A 24,422-nucleotide genomic window follows, 5' to 3' on the forward strand; every position below is an offset into this window, starting at 1 on the left:
TTATACAATATTTTTACAATATTAAATGTTTGATCTATGGCCTAAAAAATTATACACCAACGGTCCACGTTCAACTAAAAACATGGATTTTTACATGATATATTTAAAAATGGTAAATATATATTTTATAAATTAACTATTTATACTGGGACACAGAATATAAACGGTCTGGATTACGGAAATATTTCTCCAGTTATGATAACTGAGAACACGTATATACTACGCAAAGATACGCGCCGGCGCCACGGATATTAGAATAATATTACAATTCCTGTCTATTTCTTCCCAAGATAAATACACCTGCAGGACTCATCGTTTCACCTGCAGTTCAACCCAGTTCCATCGATCTTTACAGAAAGCTGAAAGCTAGGGTTTTAAAGCTCGCTTCTTTGAAAATCCTAGAAGAAAAAAAAAGAAACCAGAAATCTTCATTCATGGCGGAATCGAGTTCGTCTGCAGCAGCCGATCTTGGCCAGTCTTCATCAGAACCGTACGTAATTCATCCATCTTCTTCGTTCATGGATTCTGTTCGATTCTGTTCTATGCTTCCTTTTCTGTCAATCTTAGGGTCAGGGTTTGGTTTTTGATTTTGAGCTCTTGAAATTATCTTGTTTTGGACGAGAATTAGAAAAAAAAAGTGACCCTAGCTCAAGCATAGGTGTGTTTTTAGCAGATTGAGAAAGGGAAACCCAAAAATAAGCCTAGTTTATGATAACATTAACTATATGACACTAGGATTCAAGAACGGGTTTGATAGAGGAAGATACACAAGTCGGTGTGTAGTTTAGCGGATGTGAATTAGGGAATTCTAACCTGAACATGTGCATGTGATGTTGTTAACCCACAAATACCAGGCTAGGAATTACATAAAGCAGGCGCTATGCCTAGAGAGAGCGGTCTGGGTGTGTATTTTAGCTGATTGAAAAGGGGAAAATCTACAATAAACATGGGTTTATGGCAGACTCAACATAGATATACCAGACTACAATGAAATTAACATAAAGGAATGCCCTAGTCAATCGTATTGACTGTGTGAAGCTCATAATGGTCTTAACGTTCGCACACCAGCACTTCAGCATCTCTCCATGCCCTAGTCAATCTGTGCATTGATTCTGGGAAGCTCGTAGTGGTCTTAACCTTCACACACCAGCACTTCAGCATCCCTCCGCATCTCTCTCGCATTATGTTTAGTGGAGTGAGAAAGGGGAATTCTGTAAATCCAGAGAGAAGCAATTGCCGATCATCAGAGCTAGGTCCAGTGAGGCTGATGATTGCTAGATTTGCCAGGTTTTCTGTGAGTACAGGTGAGTAGGAATTTTCAGGTTATTTCCCCTATTACCAGTCCGGTTTATATGGCTATATTATCACCTTTGCATGCTCAGAGTACTTGCAACAAAGCGGGAGAAACAGCTCCTATTCAATTGGCAACATATCCCTCAACTGACTGAAGGTAAGACTAAGAGGGAAACTAGGGATTTGTCTTGACTCAGTCAACAAGGCCCGTTGGCCACTTCAGACATGTGTGATCATCCTGACAAATTCTACGTCAGTCATGATGCCGACGAGCTCGACCTGCACATAATAATTTAAGAATATAACTAATGAAAATAACTAAACATACTGACTTGTGATCGTTGAGAGTATTATGGGTTATGGCAGTCGGATAGTGACTGAAGTGTTAACTTTATTGGATAATGCTCTTAACTCAAAACACACTGGAATTCAAGAACAGTATTCTCCAGGGAAAAACGTGATTTCTGCTTTATGTCTTTCCATAGTTGCGTGTATTTCAGTGGATTAAGAAAAGGAAGCTCTTACAAGGTCTTGATGTAAGAGTAAACAATCCTGAGGAAAGCTTAGGCCTGGCCAACTTACTAGGTCTACCTAAAATTGAGTCTTGGGGGAGGTCCATTCTAGCTCGGAAGCCTAAGATTCTCAACATCCAAACTAAGGGCCTGTTTGGATGGTGGGAAAAGGGGAGAAAAGAAAAAAGAAAAAAATGGATGACTTTTCCCATGATGGGATAGTTCGCTATATGTTTGGATAACAAAGGAAATATTGGATGTCAAAATGCAACCATTACCCAAACACCATAGTCAAATTCTTACGCACGAAACATGGCAACTTTTGTGATAGCTTTTTTAAGATTTCCACTTTTTATCCAAACAAGGCGCCCAAATGGAATCCAGGGAATTCATGCTCATGGGAGATATTGGAAAATCATCATTGGATGATCATTATAGTTTTCTGTTCGTTTCCCTTAGAGAGGTTCCAAGGGGAAGTGACATCCCCTTTATAGTGTTCAAATTTAGTATGAAAACACACATCAACGACAAAGAAGAAGAAAAATCTGAATTTAAAGCAACAATTGCCTAGAATGCAATGCACCAACTCTGGGGATATTATGTAGTTTCTACCTGATTCCAGGCCAATTGGACAAGCAGGCCGCATGGCTCAAACATGTGGATCATTAATCCAGTGGGTTCCAAAGTGGATAGGCCATACCCGCAAGAAATCCTGGATCAAAAGCTTGTCTGCAGGACATCCAATCTTTGGAAAAAAATTTCTATTATTTTCAGGGAACTTCATTGCTGCTCTATTCTCTTGCTGTCATATTTGGTGACCACTGATAGAAAGGTTAGGATGATTTAACGAGTGATAATTTTGTGGATTCTCCTATCCATGATGGATCCCACCAAAACAACAGTTTGGATCATTGATCCTTGTGCCCCACCAGTCCAAGCTATAGTTGCACAAAGCGTGAAGTGAAGCGGCAAGAAATTCAGGTGCGGAAGGCAGGAAGCATCCTTTCAAAAAATGTAAACGAGTATGAATAGGTAGGAAGCGGGAGCACAAGCGAGATTCCAAAATGGGATTCAAAGTAGGAGTGGCACCTAGTTAGAAGGGCCTTGCAACTAAACTCCAACCATAAGGCTCAAGTAGTTTCAGATAATTCCTTTGCAGTTAGTACCTATTTCCAAGTTAGTTACCTCTACTATACTACATGGTTGGCAGTTCAATTCATTGCTGGAGGAATTAAGATAATCAAATGAAGTAGCTTATATATATGCATATTAATTTATCATAAACTTACTGCCTTCAGCAAAGACGACAAAAACCTCTCAGAACACAATCCAGGAAACACTGAGGCTGGCATCTAAAGTTAATGACATTGATCGGAAGTTCATTCTTCAATATTCAAATTTGAAGACTAAGCTTTTCAAAACTACATCTTGTCATTTTTTTAAGGTGGCCTTTAAAGAAAAAGTATACTTCATTATGAATAATCTCCACTTCATTGCAACTGAATTTTTGCATTTCAATTCAGGTTTTGCATCCAAACACATCAAATAGGACTATACTTGCTGTTTCTTCGACACAAAAAGAATGAGCTAATTGATAATTGTGTGAACAATGTGATGTAACGGAGACGAAGGAAAGTACTTTGGGTATGCTATAAACAACTGGATGCTCAGATTCTACATCCTATGATATCTTAAAAGCAATTGTCTTTTTGCTCGTCTTGAAACTGAAAAAATCAGAAAGGAATTTATAGCGTTTCCCTTGTCCTGAAGATGCACATCAACACATCGATATATTTTTTTTCTTACTTGAGAATTGAAAGTAGAACAAATGTTGGTGCTTAATATTTCTTTCTTCTTTAGTAATGTTGCCACAAATGACTGACTGATTCAAACCAGGGCATCTTTTAGGCAATTTGTCACAGATTGATAATGTTCAAGAGGTTCATTGTAGGGACTAAATAATTGTATTGCACTACTTGTGCACGGTGCACCAAAGGTTGTCTGCAATAGAGAATTGTAGATAATTTTACAGTTTTGTGAAGTTGTGTAGAATAGTGTGGAGATCTCTAGAATGTTCTAGAGGTCTGTGGTGGAATTTTGTAGACATAGTAATGTAGAGTATTCTAGAAGATTTGTAGAGTGTTATTGGTCGATTGATGATCGCCACATGGCATCATTCTACTCATCCACCTATATATATATATATATATATATATATATATATATATATATATATATATATATATATATATATATATATATATTTGAAAGACGAGAAGATTTCATTAAGAACTAGAGAAAACAAAAGAGGAGGCTCCTGAGAAAGCAGGCCTCAGATTACATGCCCAAAAAATAAAAATCCGGACCTGACAGATCCTTAACATTCAGAGCCCATTCAATGATGAGACGCTTAGCCCAAGAGCCCACGAATCCAGCCGGATTGGAGAGATTTCTAAAACATCTATTGTTTCTTTCCCACCACACGGCAAGGACCACCATTCTCTGGATAGTAGTTTTCGTCTTACCCACACAGACCACCACACGGCAAGGACCACCATTCTCATCCACCTAAGTATTATAAAAGGTTCTTAGGTCTATATAAGGATGGTTCTTCATTGTAACCATACAAGAAGTACGCTTTGGAGCTCTTAATTAATGAGTAATGCTATGATGATTTTCTGTATATTGATGACACATCCCTTGCATTTAACTGGACTAAAAAAGTGCTTGCAACAAAAAAGCTCTCTAAGGCTCACCGTGATGTGTATGTGAAATCCACTCCATAAATTAGTTTCTCTAGCTTATATTAGAACATAAGTCCAAAAATTAGGTTGATACAAAGCTCAAGTGGATCCCATCTTAAGAAATAGTTGGAATAGGGATGCCATTGTTAAAACCTTTTTGGGGCCCACTGTGATGTCTATATGACATCAAACACGTTCATAAGATGAGTACATCCAGGATGAAGGGAAAAACCAAATATCAAGCAGATTTAAAACTTCAGTTGGGCCCATGAAGGTTTAAATGATGTGCTCCACATCCCCATTGTTCCTTTTGTGTGGCCCATATAAGTTTTGGATTGGCCTGATTTTTGGGCTCACGTCCTACCATGAGTTGGTGCAAATGGATGGAGTGGAAGTAATGCGCATCATGATGGGCCCATGAAGATTTTTGTTGCACGCACATACCTCTATCCAATTAAAGCAGGGAGGGGGCATGTCATGGAAGAACAAAGTGTATCGTTGTAACATTACTTCTTGAGTAATACAAAACATTCTTCCGTCCTCGTCTCTCTTGCATCTTGATGGGTTCGGTGCATAGCTCTTGATGTTTGCATATGGGGATTGGCTGTCTTTTTCATGAGAGGATTCTTGAGCTGAGTGCTATACAGTCTATGCTTAGGGGAAGAAGTTACACTATGAAAAGTGGTATCATAGCACAGTTACAAAGGGGTCCGTAATGCTTGATGACAAAGTATTTGATGCTCGAGTGTTGTCTCTTTGTTGAGTACTTCATATACTTCGAATAATGACATTACCTTCTTTCTATCATGATGGCCGAAAATTGTGAAGGGGTCTGCAACCGCTCCAATAAGAGAATGACTGTGACGTACAAGTAAAACCTTGTGCCATTCGAGCTATGTTGTTTTGACAAAAATAGTCTGAACATCATCTACCTATTATATTAAAAGAAGATTGAAGTTTTGTTTTTGACTCTAAATTCTATTGCTAGGGATGAACCTATCAACCATAAATTTTGTCACATATGTACCCTTTCTTTGGTTGGTCTTGATATTTTGATCATGGATCTAACAATAGTTTCTCCCCGCTCGTCCAATTCGCAAGTATTTTGGGCTTACTGGTATGAAAAGTGCACCGTTGGATGGGGAGAAAACGATGGTCATGTTGGACATCCCAACATTGAAAGGCATTCATATAATGAGTATGGCGATGGATGGGTTTATGTTGGAAGATGAAAGGCTTAAGAAGATGTACATGAGGGCTACAATCCTCAACCATTTTGAGCTGGTAGGGAAGTGGATGTTGAAAGAATTTTAATTTCATGATATTCTTGGCCCTGGCCAACCATTGGAATCTTTTAACTTCAGAAAATTTGGTCTCTCGAATCTCTCAAGATCAGAAATTATATGCTCATGTGGCCAGATTTCCACCAGATGATATCTACATCAGGTACACCAAGAGATCTTCTACTTTGGGATGTCAGATTTTCGGATGAGGGGCGGTTTCAATAATGCTGAGTATCACTATTTGCTTCTGCTGGCTGACACATCTGTCTGTATGATGCTGATTAGACAAGGAGCTGTTTGATGACTGCTTGTGGGGGTCTTCTTAGTGGAGGAAGTTGATAGGATTGGTACTTAGATGGATGCGGATTTCCAGCACTAAACTTGTTACTCGCAGGGTCGAGTGACTTGTGATGTGGCCTAAGTGCTTCCTGTAAGTGTAGACCTTGAGAAGCTTGACTCAGTCCTATCTAGCCAATCCCCGAAGTGCAAATATCAATTGTTGTGCAACCAATGTTCAAAATAACGGTATCGTGTTATGTATTGCACCCTTGGGATACAGATACATATCGGTTATCGCATGGGATATATTGGTTGTATGGCATAATGTATCGCTGTTGTTGGAAACATAGGGAAACATTGGAAATTGGTCGAATTTTTCAATGAAATTTCAGTAATTGTTAAAAAAGACATTAATACACACTTACAAATCAAAACATTACAAAAAAACAAGTGCAAATAATAGGTTTTATTTGTATGAGGTCCTAATCTATGTGTTGTCTAGCTGAATTGATGCAAGTACATTCAAAGTCTATTCATATAATTTATAAATGCGAGAAGACGTGTGTAAACACAAACAATACATTCAAAAGCAAAAGAAGAATAACTAGATTAGGTTATATACATGTTTGATTTTGATTATATTTTTTTTCAATTTTTCGCAACTCGGTCGTTCTTCTCCAAATCCCGAAATCGAAGTTCCCAATCCATGATTTTTCATGCCATGCAAAACATGAAAAATCATGGATTTGTAACAATTTGACACTGATTAAATATGATTTACGGAAAAAAAGGGATCGAAAATTTTAAAAAAAAATGCTCACCGGATTGAACATGTGGGATGTATCCCACTACTTGTGTGTTTCGTATCGCACAACTGGGATACAAGATATATCATGGGATATATCAGCTGATATCATCGATATTTAAAACACTGTGTGCAACAAACCTGTAGGATCAAGAGAGACAAGTGGAAGAATGCTTTGTCTTACTCAAGAGCTCCAAAGCTTACAACCTTTTGTTGAATAATTACTAATGAGAATACTTCCTTGTATAGACTTAAGAATCCTTGAGAACCTTTATATAGATGCGTAGGACGATACCTTGTGGTAATCATGAATCGGATGCAAACACTCTAGAAACCTTCTAGAATACTTCACACAACCCTTTTTACAAGATTTCACTAGAAAACTCTAGAACATGCTACAAATCTCCATAGCACTACGCATAACTTTTCATGACTTTAGAACTCTCTATAATTCTTTGTCATGTACTTGCTCCAATGTACAAGTAGTGTAAAAAATGATTAAGTCCCTACACAAACCTGTTATGAATGATTAGTGTGTAACATTCTCCCACACCTATTACATTGACCACTAGTCAATAACCATTTGTGCTGGTTCCTCGAACTGTCACGCCCTCTTCCTTTCATGCTTATCTTCCTTGATTAGCGACAAGGCTCTCATCATCCAAACCATGGCCTTTCCCTTACCGTGCATGGATGCATGTCATCCCCGAGGTGGCGTATTTGGAATATTAAATGGTTTGGGAGATCATTCCCCAAGGTGTGTCTGTTACTTAGTTCACTACGAAGTGTCCAAGAGCTTTACCTCTTCAATATTAGAAGAATGATCGAGCAAGCTCAACATCATCATCTTTGTTTGGGTTGTTGTATTGCTGTTGACCTTGCCCATACTGACAACACTAGGCGCTATTGTCTTACCATCACCTGCACCACCACCATCTCCACTGCTGTCCACTATTGTTGGATCTAGTCTTTGGACTTGGTAGCGCTACTACTATGTCCTTTCTCATCAGCTTCAATAGTCGTCTTTGGACAGCTCCAAGTCCAAGAGTAATTACGCACGCTTCTCGACGAGATCCAAGTTTTTTGGTTTTTTTTTTTTTGTTTTCCCTTCACTGATAGCGGCCTCCTTATCCTTCTCCCTCTATTCCAGCTATCACTGTCTTCAGCGAAAATATATTATGGATTTATTGGACAATCTTGTGATTCGACATCGCTATGCCCTCTTCCCTTCTTCATATTTCTTAACTTCAACTTGACATTGTAGTGGATAAACACCAAATTCTCAAACTTTAGGATATTTAGCATATTTCGTTGCTTTCAATCGATGAGGGATGAAAATGTCTCTGAACTTACCAAACGCCTCTTGAAGGTCATTGGGAGTAATTGAAAATGGAATGTTTCTGACAAATATGCTAAATGGGGATTTGCCCACCCTTTGACGCTTGCCTTTCGCCTAGCCCTCCCCATCATCCTCCATCCCTTATCATTATCATCCCCCTCACTTGCGAGATCTATGTATGCTGCTTAACAACTAGTTTTCTATTCCAGTGCATAACATGTCTTTGGCAAGTAATAAATTATTAAAATATTTATCAGGAAAGCTGGTATGCTGGATTCACAAGAGAATAGAAAATTGGTTTACAAACCCCAATCAATTATGCATGACGGTTTTGGAGAATTGAACAACCGTAGCTGACAATGGCATGGATTGAAGCAGATTGAGAGATCAATATACTTAGGCATAAAAGTAAAAAAGAAAAGATAAGAAATGAAATTCTTGATTCCCACTAGTTTCCACTAGAAATGAAATCAAACGGGCACGATCAGGCTGTATTAGCACATCTAGACAGATTTCTAGTTTCTGGTTACTGGTTAGAGAAGTTCCCACTAGTTCATCAGAAAGGTCATCCAAGAACAGTCTCAGATCACTGCCCGATTAGCTTGGAGGTTTGCGACGACAACTGGGGTCCAAAACCTTTCAGATTTGAATTTGCTTGGATGGAAGTAGAAGGCTTAATAAGCTGGTAGCTGATTGGTGGGGATCCTTCTCGTTTGAAGGCTATGCGAGGTTCGGACTTGGTTGAAAGTTAAAACTGTTAAAAAAAAAAAAAACTCAAAGTCTGGAAAAAAGAGGTTTTTGGAGCTCAAAATTTAGATTTAGATATGTTGGCTTAAGAGATTCACGATCTTGAGGTGAATTGTTGGCCGAAGACATGATTAACCGCAATTCTCTGGCTTAGTCCTACGCTAATCTTCTCAAAGAAGAGGAAATCAAATGGAGACAAAGATCTTGGGCAGTGTGGCTCAAGAAAGGGGACAAATCACTTGATTTTTCCATAAATTTGCAAGTGCAAAACTATGGAAATCAAATGGAGACAAAGATCTTGGGCAGTGTGGCTCAAGAAAGGGGACAAAAACACTTGATTTTTCCATAATTTTGCAAGTGCAAGTGCGAGATGTAATAGAATTAGAAGCTTGGTTTTGAAAGGGAAAAGGGTGTCAGAGAAGGATGAGGTGTGTGAAGCGATCGTCAATTACTACAACACCCCGCTCACTAGAGATGATAGGCCAAGACCAGGTCTGGATCATTTGTACTTCCCTAAGCTGTCAGCGGTGGATGCAAATTATCTCAAATGTCCATTTCTGGAAGACGAGACTAAGGCAACAGTTGATTCTTGGTAGGGATAAGGCGCTGGGACCTGACGGCTTTCCTATGGCATTCGTTCAAAAAAATTGGCCTCTTATCAAATCTGATTTAATTGAGTTCTTTGCTAAATTTTTTAAGAGAGGTCACCTCTCTTGTGATTTGGATGCTTCATTCTTTGGTTTAATCCCTAAGACAGCAGACCCAGAGGAGCTCAAAGACTTTTGACTCATAAGTCTAATTGGGGTTCCCTATGACCAAGGTGCTTTTGTTTATGGTAGGCGGATTCTTGACAATGCTCTCATTGCTCACGAGTGTATTGACTCGAGATATAGAGATGGCAAAGGGTGGGATAGTGTGCAAGCTGGATATAGAGAAGGTATACGACCATGCGGATTGGGCTTTTCTTGAATACATGTAGAGGTGGGCAAAATAGATCCGATCCGGTGGATCCGACCCGATCAGACCCGAACCGACGGTCTGGATCGGGTTGGATAATTCAGATCGGAACAAATTTCGGATCGAATTCAGATCTTGCTGGATCCGGACCGACGACCCGACCTGATCCGGAATTGGGTATATATAAAGGCATTTTATTTTTTACCCTAACCTAAAATCGCTGTCTCTCTCTCTCTCTCAACGCTCCAGCCCCCGCCATCCGTCGATTCCCTCTCCCAAACCCTCACACTCCAACCCCTGCCTACTCTCTCTCTCTCTCTCTCTCTCTCTCTCTCTCTCTAAGCTCCAACCCTCACCTCCTATGCCGATGCGTGTAAGGTGTAATGCCGTTTGGAAGGTGACCCCGCACCGGCCAGCTAGCTGGTGTCAAAGCTCTCTGGCCCATCATGATGTATTTTTAAATCCACACCGTTCAAAGCTCTCACGCACCATCAGGCATCAAGTATCTCTCTCCCATTCTCTCTCTATCTCTCATTCTCTCAAGTGCAAAAATTGGAGAGTTAGAGCTTCCAATTTTGGGAGTTTTAGGGCCACAGATATAGGGTTTTTATGGTTATGGAATCCATCATTCAATAGTTATTTTAGGGTTTTGAGATAGAATTTGGAGCTTTCTTTAGAGTTTTAGGGCCACGGATTTAGGGTTTTGAGATAGAATTTAGGGCCACAAATTTAGAGCTTTCTTTTCTTCTTTTCTACTTCTTCTTCTCTCTGTTTGTGATTTTAGGGTTTTAAGATAGGATTTTAGTCGGATTCGGATCGGATCAACTCATACACATTCCGGATCTGTTCGAGTCAGGTGACCCGGATTCGGTCCCGGATCGGATCGAGTTCGGGTCAGGTTATCGAGATTTCGGATCGGGTCGAGTTGGACCCAATCCGATCTGACTCGGTTCGTTGCCCGACTCTAATTACATGTTGGGGAGATTGGGTTGTGGCCAGAAATGGAGGGGAACTTGGGTCCAAGTTTGCGTCTATTCGACAACCTTCTCAATTTTGGTTAATGGATCCCCTAAAGGATTCTTCAAATCCTCTAGGGGCATAAGATAGGGAGATCCTCTATCTTCTTACCTTTTCGTGATTGTAGTTGAGGCTCTCAGCAAGATGGTGAAAAAAAGGGGAGGAGTTGGGTTTAATCTCTAGATTTTCAGTCAAAGAAGCATGCTTGAAGGTCAGTCATTTGTAGTATGCGGAGAATAAGCATAAGTTCCATTTGCTCAAGTGGTCAAAAGTGTGCAAGTTGGTCAAAGACAGCAGGGTGGGAATAAGGGTTTTGGAATTGATGAATTTCGCTCTTTTGGGGAAATGGTTGCGGCATTTTGGCACCGAAGAAGGAAGGTTGCGGAGAGAGCTCGCTGCGTGCAAATATGCCCACTTTGATATGGAAAGTAGTGGAATTAGTTGCGAACTCGTTTTATGAGGGTGTCTCTTTTGCGTTCGATGATGGTAATCAGATTCGGTTTTGGGGAAGATCCTTGTTGTGGGCGAAATATTCTTAACACCACTTTCCTAAGGGTGGCCAATTTAGCTACAAAAAAGGATATCATGGTGGCTAGGTGCTACTCCTCCGGCATTTCTGGCGTGTGGCTTCCTCCGTGTAGAAGGGACCTTTTGGATGAGGAAATAATGGAGTTAGAGGCATTGTTGGAAAGGCCTTCGGCTCTTTTCTTCATTGATTGGGAGAAATGATTCTTTAGTGTGGCATGTACACACTTTCGGTCGCTTCTTTGTGCGATCTTTTTATCATATGCTTTATGAATCGTCTTCAGCATTTGCATCTTCCTTTCCCTCCCACTTCTAGTTTTATGGGGCGTCTCCGAGAGTGGCGGCTCTCGTGTGGTTGATGGGTAGGAAAAAAGGTACTAACGGTTAACAATTTTTAGAAGAGATCCATAATCATTCCCAATACCCGCGTCATGTTCATGGCTAATGCAGAATCAATAGATCACCTCTTCATCCACTGCACTTTTGCTTGGAAGGTATGGGATTTCTTCCTCAAGATTTTTAGTATGGATTGGGTCATGGCTGAATTGGTGGATAGCTTTATTTGGGCTTGGCATGGAGGGTCCCCCGGTAAAGATGTCAAAGCGTTATGGCAGTTGCTGATGGTTGCAGTTTTCTAGGGCATTTGGGGGAAAGGAATGAGTGTTTCTTCCTCAATAGAAGCGCTTATAAGGAGGTCTTGGTTAGGAAAATTTCCTTTTTAGTTAGAGATTGGGCCTCCAAAGTTTTGGAGGCGAGATCTGCCTCCTATTTTGCTTGTTTTTCTTAACTGTGGTTGCCTTGTTCTGTTGGTAGCAGTTTAATAATTGTTATCTCTCTCTTCAAAAAAGAAAAAGAAAAAGAAATTAAAAAAAGAAGAAGAAATTATTGATTTCCTACAAATCATGTGAGAACTCTTTTACTTTCTATTTGATTGTATAAATGAGGAAGTGTATCCAAGGGATTCTAATTACTTGGATACTTTTAAGTTGTCTTTCTACATTAGACAATCATAACTTGTATCTAGTGCACCATTGTATTCTTTCCAACTTACTTCAAAAGTAATTTAATTCTATATTCCTTACAGGAAAGGAACTAAGAGGGATTTTAGCACCGCAATCTTGGAACGTAAAAAAGCCGCCAATCGTCTGATTGTTGATGAAGCTCTCAACGATGACAATTCTGTTGTTTCTATGAACCCTGCAACGATGGATAAGCTCCAGTTTTTCCGTGGAGATACAATTTTAATTAAGGTGAACTTTGCGTCCTTGTGTTTTTGCTTTATGATGTCAGGTTTTGTGTTTCAGGGTTTTTTTTAAAAAACATGTGTATGAAACAGGGAAAGAAGCGGAAGGACACGGTGTGCATTGTTCTTGTTGATGAACAATGTGAAGAGCCCAAAATTAGAATGAACAAAGTTGTTCGTGCTAATCTTAGGGTACGCCTTGGTGATGTGGTCTCTGTGCACCAATGTCCTGATGTGAAGTATGGGAAGCGTGTTCACATCCTTCCTATTGATGATACGATTGAGGGAGTCACTGGCAACCTGTTTGATGCTTATTTAAAGCGTGAGTTTAAGCAACATGCTTTCTTTCATTTTTCCCTTATTGTAGTTGTTTTTATCATATATCATGGTTTTGAATATTCGCCTTGATTCAAGTACAGCATATTTCTTGGAATCTTATCGACCTGTTAGAAAGGGTGACCTTTTCCTTGTGAGGGGAGGCATGCGGAGTGTTGAATTTAAAGTCATCGAGACGGATCCTGGTGAGTACTGCGTTGTTGCACCTGATACAGAGATCTTTTGTGAGGGTGAGCCCGTCAAACGTGAAGATGAGGAGAGATTGAATGAAGTTGGCTATGATGATGTTGGTGGAGTCAGAAAGCAAATGGCTCAAATTCGTGAGCTGGTAGAACTTCCTCTTAGGCACCCACAGCTTTTCAAGTCCATTGGTGTGAAACCCCCCAAGGGTATCTTGCTCTATGGGCCACCAGGTTCAGGGAAAACCCTTATTGCCAGGGCTGTTGCTAATGAGACTGGTGCATTCTTCTTCTTGATTAATGGACCTGAGATAATGTCAAAGTTGGCTGGAGAAAGTGAAAGTAACTTAAGGAAGGCTTTCGAGGAGGCCGAAAAGAACGCACCTTCTATCATATTTATTGATGAGTTAGATTCTATCGCCCCAAAGAGAGAAAAGACACATGGAGAAGTTGAGAGGCGTATTGTATCCCAACTTCTTACTTTGATGGATGGTCTTAAATCCCGTGCTCACGTTATTGTCATTGGAGCTACCAATAGGCCGAACAGCATTGACGCAGCTCTGAGGAGATTTGGAAGGTTCGATCGTGAGATTGACATTGGTGTTCCTGATGAGGTTGGGAGATTGGAAGTCCTCCGAATCCACACAAAGAATATGAAGCTTGCAGAAGATGTAAGCCTTTGTTTGCCTTCTATTTATTCCATCATGTTATTCTTGTGGATTGGAGATTTATGGACTTCTCTCTAACCTCCCATGCAGGTTGACTTGGAAAGAGTGGCAAAAGATACGCATGGTTATGTCGGTGCAGATCTTGCTGCTCTTTGCACAGAGGCTGCCCTTCAGTGCATCAGGGAGAAGATGGACGTTATTGACTTGGAAGATGAGACAATTGATGCTGAGGTTCTCAATTCCATGGCTGTGACAAATGAACATTTCCAGACTGCACTGGGTTCTTCAAATCCGTCAGCACTACGTGAAACGGTATGCCCCTGATTTTACCTTTCATGTGCTTCACATTTCATATTCTTAATTAGCCTTTGAATGTGTACGCTTAGTCGCTTTCCTCTCTGTGGCAAAAACAAACTCTGGTTGGCAGGTTGTGGAGGTGCCCAATGTCTCATGGGAGGATATCGGTGGGTTGGAAAATGTCAAAAGAGAGCTCCAGGAGGTATGGACTTATTGTTGGATTGCTGTTGTTGGGTGGGGTGGTTAGCATCTCCTTCTTTTTTTTTTTTATAACAAATTTTTTATATATATATATATATATATATATATATATATATATATATATATAATTTTAGGACCACAATTATGTTTCTATTTATACAGAAAGGAATGATCACCAACCACCAGTTGTAGGCTGCATCATTTTTTTGGGTCTTTAGAGCTTATGGCCCTTGAAAATATCATATATTTTCATGGGAAGAATGTAGGTTAACCTACAACTGTTTCTTGGTGATGTGTTCCTCTATAAGCAATTAGCATCTAATGTTTGTGATCCTTGAAAAGTCCATGGATTGTCCACGTCTATGCTGGTCGTCAGTTATTAGTGGTAGCCAATTGCTTCACACCCTTATAAGCTCGCCTCGTCCGGTTTGGCTTCTGGTATCTGATGGGCAATTTGGTTTACATACTCCTTGGATGAGTTCATTTGGGCTCTACAAGGACCAAAAAAAAGGAGGAACTGTTTAATCGCCTGAGGGTGTTTTTTTTTTTTAGCTCACCCAGTTTCTGTATTTAGAGTTGCCTATCACCTGCTTTTGTTTGTGCGGGCTTAATTATAGTACAACGTGTGACTGTTGGCAGACTGTGCAATACCCAGTTGAGCATCCTGAGAAGTTTGAGAAATTTGGCATGTCTCCATCTAAAGGCGTCCTCTTCTATGGGCCTCCTGGTTGCGGTAAGACCCTCCTTGCCAAGGCTATTGCGAACGAATGCCAGGCTAATTTCATAAGCGTCAAGGGACCTGAATTGCTGACAATGTGGTTTGGAGAAAGTGAGGCTAATGTCAGAGAGATATTTGATAAGGCCCGCCAATCGGCTCCATGCGTGCTCTTCTTTGATGAACTGGATTCAATTGCAACCCAGGTAACCATTTCTGTGATTTTATTTTATGTTTAGACATGGTGTATCATGCCCATTGCTTGCAAGTTCTTTCCATAACTTGCTGTATGTTTGGGTGCTCAATTGAAATGAGTTTTGGTATCTCAATTCAGTAGGTGGGAAAAATGACCAATTTGAGGCTAGCTCAACTCCATACATTACTCCAAATTTTCGAAAGCATGCGGCGTTGGGCATGGGTGGACAATGATCTTTATATCCATGGGTTTTCCATGGAAAGTGTGTAATTCAGTTTTCGCCCTAGAAAGTATGAAATCGATTTCTGAGGAAAGGAGAATACACTTTCAACTGCTTTTTTCCACTGTTTTCCTTTTCTTTGTTCTGGAATCCAACCAAACAGCAGATATATGGTCAGAATCCACAGTTTTCCTTGGGGATTCCAATGGCACTTCTCTTTTCCAAGTTTTGTTTTCCACCGAAATCCAAACACAACAGCAGTATCATTTCAAGTCCAACTTGAAACACATGGAACTGCAATTTGGGTTTGATTGTGAATTTAAAAGGTTATGCCCCTAATGTGTCCTTTTACTCATTCTGGAATTGATTTTATTCCAATTACTTTCAATTGAGCATCCAAACACCCTAGGACAGCTGACAGGCCTAAATCTGTTTAGTATTCCTTCAGTTCCTTGTGCTGTCTTACCTATTATAGCTATTGAATATTGTTTCTTTCTTCTTCTTCTGGGTTTTGTTTTTTTTTTTTTTTAATATTCCAGCGTGGAAGCTCTGTTGGAGATGCTGGTGGTGCAGCTGACAGGGTTTTGAATCAGCTACTGACAGAAATGGATGGCATGAATGCAAAGAAGACAGTTTTCATTATCGGAGCAACAAATAGGCCTGACATTATTGACCCAGCCCTGCTGAGGCCAGGTCGTTTGGATCAGTTGATTTACATACCCCTACCAGACGAGGCTTCCCGTTTTCAAATATTCAAATCATGCTTGCGGAAGTCGCCCGTCTCGAAGGATGTTGATCTTTCGGCCCTAGCACGATATACTCACGGTTTCAGCGGAGCGGATATTACTGAAATTTCTCAACGTGCTTGCAAATACGCAATCAGAGAAGATATCGAGAAAGTGAGTGCATTTTCCCAAATCTCTGCATAATCATGTTTTTGTAAGACTTTTGCACCTACATGGATTGTAGGCTGTTGGGAACTTCCCTATCGGGTGCAGACCTCGTGGACAAAGCAGAGTGCTTTGTCCAGTGATGCTGATCCTTGGTCTGATAGGCCCCCTCCACGGATAAAGCCATTCCCCAAAATCTCCCAGATTGAGTTCACAGCCATTTATACATTGCACGCAAGCACAGGTCCATCCACAATGAGTCCATCCGATCTCAGACCAATGGTACTGATTGCCAAGCCATGGGCAACACGTTGCAAGTACAGCACAGTGACAAGTAGAGAACTCGTAATATTATTTTGTTTTTATAGGTCTTTTCATCTACTAGTCCTTGTAAAAACTCGTTTTTATAGGCTGCTTCATAATATTATTTGTTTTTATTCTACAAGGGTTGCGCATGGGCCCACCATGGTGTGTATATGGCATCTGACCTTTCCATAAGGGTTGACCCACTGTGAAGTTGGATGCCCCAAAAATCAGGCCTATGTAACCATCATGTGGGCCACCATGAATTTGGAGGCTTTTGAGTGGCTGTCAATTGTTTTCTATGGTGTGGCTCACCTAAGGTTGGATGATCCTGATTTTTGGAGCATGCCATTATCATGGTGGAGCTCACTGGATGGAACACACACACGATGGTGGGTCCCACACAGGCTTAAGCAGGTGAATAGTGAATAGGCAAGGTGAATGACTTTTCACGTGCAGGTGGGTCATCGTACGAGGTTGTAGTAGAGTAACAGGCCTCTATTTTTCATATTGTACATTGGTTGCATGCATCCCAATTCCCATGTAAATAGAAGCGTTGCTCCCTTCCATCTTTCTAAGAAAACTAGCATCTCCCCTTCTGCATGCATGAGTGTGAGAAGTATTCTTATTTGATTTCCTTGGGGATGGCAGGACATTGAGAGGGATCGGAAAAGGAGAGAGAATCCTGAGGCAATGGAAGAGGACGACGCCGACGAGGTCCCAGAGATCAAGGCCGCCCATTTTGAGGAGTCCATGAAGTTTGCCCGCCGGAGTGTCAGCGATGCTGACATCAGAAAGTACCAGCTGTTTGCCCAGACACTGCAGCAGTCCCGTGGGTTTGGGTCTGAGTTCCGTTTCCCGGACCGCACGGACAATGCACCCACCGCTGGGGCAGGCTCAGACCCCTTTGCGTCTGCTGCCGCCACTGCTGACGATGATGACCTGTATAACTGAGCCGCCACTGCCGACGATGATGACCTGTATAACTGAAACCGTAATGCACCTGGCTTTCTTTTGGCAGGGAAAACAATTCACGACTCTTGCCTCTCAGGTTCCCATGCATTCCCATCAACATATTCGTGCTTATTAGAAATATGTATTTATTTGTTTTTTGGATTTTTTCAATCCTCTTTTGGGTCTCATGAATTTTTATTTTTATTTTATTCTTTTTTGTGGGGCCACCATGGTGCGCATCTTTCATCACACCCATTAATCAGGTGCAACACACCTGGATAAAGAGAAGATACAAAAAACTCAGTCTCATCCAAAACTTAAATGGGCCACACCACTTGAACTTAAAGAGGTTTTGTGAACAATTTTACATCGTTTCCATCGTTTCCGTTGGCGTGGCACATATAAGCTTTTTTTTTTTTTCATCGAGCTGATCTTTCACCTGGATGGTGAATATAAGGGTTCTCACAAGATGGGCCGACTGGGGCTTACGAAGATCGGTTGATTTTTGTGCTGAAAAAACTAGTCTTGTGATGAATTGGGTCCTTGGAATGTAGCCGTCAAAATAGTAGGCCCCATATATCGCTACAAGTTTCGCTAGCCAGGCATACAGTAACAATATTGATATCGTGGTAACTGATAATCGAAATTACGGAAAAACATGGGGAAACGGTAGAATTTTTAGTGAAACTTAAAGAGATGTCAAAGTACATATATTTGCATAGTTGGTAATAAAAAGTTTGCAAAAAGGTGATGTACATAATAAGTTTCCACTTAATGGGATCTTAAAAGCATATGTAGTTGTAAAAAACAGTCCAACCACCCAATCATCCATACCATTTAACCATCCATCATACAGGCAATCTTCCACCAAAATATCCATATATATATATATATTGCAGAATATTGGCAACTCATGATATTTTGCTAAAAAATCATCGACAATAGAAAGGAACAAAAGATTGCGGTTTTGTAATAACAATAATATTGGAATATTATAAATATTAGTAATGATAAATTGAAAATTGCATATAACTATATGATCATAAAAATGAAATAGAATTTTCTTTTTTAATAAATAAATTTTCTTTGATATCTCAACTTTGGTGATATTATTGAAATATTGCCAATGTACTTGTGATGCAAGCATTACCTATAATTTAGGTAGTTGAAAATATCGACAATATCTACACCTAAAATTTATAGAATTGAAAATATTGACAATATTGATACCTTGGTGAAACTTACTTATACATAGTTGATGCCTAGAATTTCTAGTACTACCGGTGTAGTACCAGTTTTCGGTATTGCCAAGTTGAAGATAACAACTAATATCATAGATAATTCAAACAATGCTGCTACTTACCTACGTTAAGTGTGAAAGAGAGAGCGTACCTTGGCATGAGATGTCTGCATGTCATCATCTCAACAGAATATGGTCAAAGGTCTTGTAGACTTTTGGCCGTTGGAATCTAAACCCTAGAATGGTGAAGAATTTGGAACCACACAATGCCACAGTGACAGTCCCCATGCTATTGCCCCGCCTCGCCCGTCCTGTGCATGGTTGAAGGTCATATAGACTTTTGGTCCTTAAGAGTCTAGCCCTCAAAATAGTGGGCCCCACAAGAAGAAGGGTACCTATGAAAAGAATTTTGAACCACACCAGCTCGTTGGACAGTCCCCATGCTGCTGTTCCCCCCTGCTCGGTGCATGGTCGAATGTCATATATATATATAGACTTTCGATCCTTAGAATCTAGCCCTCAAAATGGTGGCCCCACAAGAAGGGTGCATGCCGAAAGAATTTTGAACCCCACAACTAACCAATTGGACATTCATGCTATTGTTTCCCTCAGACCTATGGTTGATGGAAGGTCGCATTGACTTTCGCTCCTTAGAATCAAGCCCTTAAAATGGTGAGCTTCCACGAGAAAAAGGGTGTGTAAGAAAAGAAATTTGAACCACACAAGGCCAGTTGAACAGTTCTAATGTTATTGTTTCCCTGGCCTTGTGCATGGCCGAAGGTTTTGTACGCTTCGGATCCTTGGAATCTACCCATCAAAATGGTGAGCCCCACAAGAAAAACGATCAAGTAGGCAATATTTTGAAAACCACATAAGGCCAAATGGAAAGTCCTCATCCTATTATTTCCTGCCGTCCTGTGCATGGTTGAAGGTCAAGTAGACTTCCGATCCTTCGATTTTAACCCTCAAAATGGTGGGCCCCACGAGAAGAAGGCTGGTTGCGAAAAGAATTTTGAACCACGCAAGTCTAGTTTGACAGTCCGGATCCTATTTTGTGTTTACCCACCCTCCTGTGCATGGTTTTTAGGTCATGTAGGGTTATGATCCTTGGAATCTAGCCCTCAAAATTGTTCCCATTTGTGTGGACCACTGGAGTATTTTATCTGGTTGGTATTTTGTATGTACGGTTCAAATAAGCTTCTCACCTGATGGACGGGGTGGATTCAAATATAGAACATGATGGGCCCACATAGCTTGGATGTTTTATACCGTTGCCTAACACGCGTTCTTGAAGATTCCGGTACATGAGTAATCAAGTCTCACGTGTTTCCATATCTAACGATGAGAGGCGGTTTGAGGCGCGATGCAAAGACGTTCTATATATTAATCAAGAGCTTTGGTAAGCCCACACGCCCTGAGCTCATGTACGCGACACACATGTGGCAGCATGGAAGATATGTGTTAGATCCAATCCATTCATCATAACAGTAACACTATATTGATACCCTAATTCAAGAATAAGGTTGATCCACTCCTCAATTAGGCCACAAATAAAGAACACATGTACGGCTCTGAGAAGCTTAGCTGAAATTTTCTAACCAATCCACACATTTCCAATATTGAGGTCCGCTTGCTGATTGGTCCAGATCTTATCTTTGGGAAAACATCTAAATGGTTGGACCAACCTGACGGATGGATTAGATTTTGTGTGCTATTGCTGGTACGTGTGTGGCGTGTGCACGAGCTTTATTGCACAGGCGTGCACGGTTAGGCTCAACCTTATATTCAAGAAGAGCAATGATCCAATGAAGGAAACCTTTCCATCCAACGAGTTGCATTTGGACACTTGGACAATCGTACCTGAACCGCCACCAGCGCATTCATCATTGGGCGACTTGAAAATAAAAATTTATATTAATCGTATGATCCAAACCGTCCAATCAATAGCATGAAAAATTGCATTAAAAAGACTTTGCAGGAGACAAGCCCAGTCGCAGATGTTTATACAACCGTCCAATTGCAGTGAATTTTATAGCTATAGAAAACGGTCCAGATCAAGCGATGTGGATGCCACTGAGGTCAAATACAATTACTGCATTGGAAGGCTTCCATGCACTCAGCACTCTCTGTCGGCAAATCCTGTGGTGCGATGATCCATCCTTATGCTTGGAAGGGATCCGGACCCGATTCCGGACCCGACCAGATTGAGTAGCTCAGTACGCAATCCGATTCCTTACTTTTTAAATGGGAAGTGGATTCAGTGAATCAGGAAACATCACGCGGTGGAACTTGATTGGGCCACGTGTCCAGTGACCACGCGGTCGAGTACTTACTCTGACCGACTTTTAAAACTGCTTTTCGTGGTCGGTGGGGGAGCGGATTAGGTGAGACCCCGGATCCACAGGTGGGTGGGACCCATGACTGTAGGACTCACAGTGACGTATGTGCCTTAAATCCACACCGTCCAACCATTTTGAAAGCTCATTTAAGGCATGATCCCAAAAATTAAGCAGAATTCAATTCTCATGTGGACCATAATACAGGAAACAGTGGTAATCGACTATTCAAAACTTCTCAATGGCCACAAAAGTTTCGAATCAAGCTGATATTTGGGTGATATCTTCATCCAGATCTTTCACCTTATCAACAGTTTGGATGGAAAATAAACAATCCGGTGGCCCCCATTAAGTTTTGACGCTGGAGATTCACTCATGATTATTTCCTGTGGTATGGTCCGCGTAAGGATCTGCTTCATTTTTTGAATCGTGCCCTAAAATGAGCTTTCAAAACTACTAGACGATGTGGATTCAAGGCACATACATCACTGTGAGCCCCACGGCCAGGGGTCCCACCCACCACTGGGTCTCACCTAATCCGCTCCCGGCCCAGTGTATCCACTCCATTCATCCATTTTAGCATATCATTTTAAGTCGTGAGCCCAAAAAGGAGGCATATTTAAAGCTGAAGTGGGTCACCACACAAGGAGCAGTAGAGATTGAAAACACATAAATCCCCGTGTTGTCCTATTGTGTGTTGGAAAGTGCTTCATTTTTGGGCTTTTGTACCGTAAAATGATATGGAAAAATGATGGACGATGTGGATAAAACTCATACATCACGAGCCCCTTGGAACTCGAAGCAGATTTGGTATTGTGTACTTTATAAATCTAAGAGATGGAATCATTTTCTATTATTTTGATGTGGTTCTAGTTCTTAAGACATTTCTTTAAAAGAGTTAGTTGCAATTCCTGTTTTTTTTTTATAAATAACAATAAAAAAATAGTGATTTTTAAGTGATATACCTTACAAATCACATTATATGGATAAAATTTCATGATTAATATGATGTGGCATTTATACTCCATCGATGTGGGTCCAACAACTTGTATGTTTTGAATTTGTTATAAAAATAGATGGATGCAACAAAGAAAGCATGCAAATACAAAACACAATAAATTTATGTGGTTTAGTGTTGTGTATACTCCTTGAATAAATCCCTGCCAAAACCAATACCTTGTTTGGTTGAATTAGGTCCCATACAATTTGGAAGCTTTAAGGGTTGTTTGGCACCAAGGATTTGGGGGCATTTGAAGGGATATCAAATTCCCTGTTCCCCTCCATAAAGTAACGGGAGTTTCAAATCCCCTCAAATGGCAAACAGGGGATTTGAAATCTACACTAAGCTTTGATTACATCTAAAATCCTTTTAAGAATTGCATGGGGAACATGTGTGTCACTAGATGATTAATCTATTGGACACATGACTTACTAATGATATCCTAAAATAATTAGATTATCAATTGCGTTATTATAATTACTTTAATATGATGATCATCGCCGTCCAAACATTGTCCATGTAAATCAACGATTAAAAATCATTGATTAATCACTCGAATGTGATCTTGTGCTTGTGCCCGTCTAAGATTTGGAATTTCATCATTTTCGGATAAAGTATATATTTCAACAGGCTTATTACAACTATTGTGTCAAACATTATATGCTCACTAATTAGAGATATTAAAGTTGATTTAAATTCAAACTCATGTAAATATACCATACATAGCTACTTATTATTACTATTATTATTATTATTAAAGTTTTGATTCTCAATCTAGGGTGCCCAACACGGTGGGCCCGTTTGGCCGGTTGGATTGGAAGGGATTGGATGGTATTGGAAGGGATTGGAAGTTAAATCTCGGGATTGGTCGGGCGTGCCAAACAGAGTCGGTGATCTGATCCCAATCCCATGGGTCTTAAGACAATCCACTGGCAACACCATCATTACCTTTAAATCCCATCCAATCCACCCTAATCCGTTCAAATTTGCTTGGGACATGTTTGGTCCGAGGGATTGGAAGGGATGGGAAGCTTTAATCCCGGAATTGGCCGGGCTTGCCAAACAGACGGGATATAGCAATCCCATGGATTTCAAGACAATCCACTAACAACGCCATCATTACTTAGAAATCCATGCCATCCACCCTAATACCATTCAATCCCTTCCAATCCACCCGGCCAAACGGGCCCTAAGAGGATTTCAAATATAGTGGGTTTCAATTCCAAGGTTCTAAATCCACAGGGTTCCAAATCCACGCTCCCATAACCTTGAGGATTTAGATGTATCTTTTATTTTTCGCATGCACCCCCATACTCACCTGCCTATTCATACTTACATGGGAACTCATCTTTAATTCCAATTTTGAAACACGATCTGTCTACCATTGAACTATGGCACTGGACCCTCAGGATTTTAAATCAATCTTATTTTATGATAACTGGATCTCTAAGCTCAGGCTTGAAACACATGTGTATACAATTGAGCTATGGAGCTGGACCCATTTAGCTTATGTTATGCTGTTTTGCAAAATACAAGACATTTACCAAAATGTTATTTTTGTAAAGCAATGATACATGTGAGGAGATATGTTATATGGCTTTAAAATGCTGCAGAACTAATATGATTAGCTTTCACTTTTAAAAGTAACTACGATCATATCTTGCATAGGAGAGCAGATTGCCTTGCCCGGATTGTCAGGAGCAGATTGTGAAAAACGCGGCACTGATTTCACGAGATAATCAACTCAAAGCTAATGAAATCCACACCATCCATCAGGTACGCCACCTCTTCTTGTTTAGCCTTGGATCAAAATAGACCTTTTTTAAAAAAAAAAACACACGCGCACACACACCCCACACACACACACACACCCCACACACGCACGCCGTGGGATTTCACCACTGGTGGGTACTCGAACCCTTGACCCGGTGTTAAAACTCCTGGGAGTCTACCACCCGGGTAAGGGTAAAGACCCTGGATCAAAATAGACTGATTCATCACTTAGATGGGCCAACCAAAAATATTATACATAAAGCCTCTAAATTCATTTCGTACCGTGTTTTAAGTAATTCTTTCGTCCTAACGAGTCATGTTAGATGAATGGGTTGGATGGCATGCAAAAACCTCCGGGGCCCAACACGAA

General features: G+C 40.5%; 1 protein-coding gene across 1 annotated transcript; it reads left to right on the forward strand.

Annotated features, from left to right (window-relative positions):
- Positions 1–303: 303 nt before the first annotated feature.
- LOC131237886 (cell division cycle protein 48 homolog) lies at positions 304–17,874 on the forward strand. Its single transcript, XM_058235933.1, has 9 exons — positions 304–490; positions 12,586–12,751; positions 12,838–13,066; positions 13,164–13,930; positions 14,018–14,239; positions 14,355–14,426; positions 15,065–15,346; positions 16,096–16,455; positions 17,401–17,874. Exons 1-9 carry the CDS (start codon positions 435–437, stop codon positions 17,701–17,703), a joined length of 2,457 nt encoding a protein of 818 aa, XP_058091916.1. The 5' UTR covers positions 304–434; the 3' UTR covers positions 17,704–17,874.
- Positions 17,875–24,422: the final 6,548 nt, after the last annotated feature.

The sequence above is a fragment of the Magnolia sinica genome, chromosome 2 (genome assembly GCF_029962835.1).
Source record: "Magnolia sinica isolate HGM2019 chromosome 2, MsV1, whole genome shotgun sequence".
Taxonomy (NCBI): Eukaryota; Viridiplantae; Streptophyta; class Magnoliopsida; order Magnoliales; family Magnoliaceae; genus Magnolia; species Magnolia sinica.

Excerpts from the sequence above, each read along its gene's own strand:
- LOC131237886 (XM_058235933.1), top strand. The coding sequence starts at position 435 with ATGGCGGAATCGAGTTCGTCTGCAGCAGCCGATCTTGGCCAGTCTTCA. Across the intron at positions 491-12,585 it reads GGCCAGTCTTCATCAGAACC|GAAAGGAACTAAGAGGGATT; the intron begins GTACGTAATTCA and ends TATTCCTTACAG. Across the intron at positions 14,240-14,354 it reads CGTCAGCACTACGTGAAACG|GTTGTGGAGGTGCCCAATGT; the intron begins GTATGCCCCTGA and ends TCTGGTTGGCAG.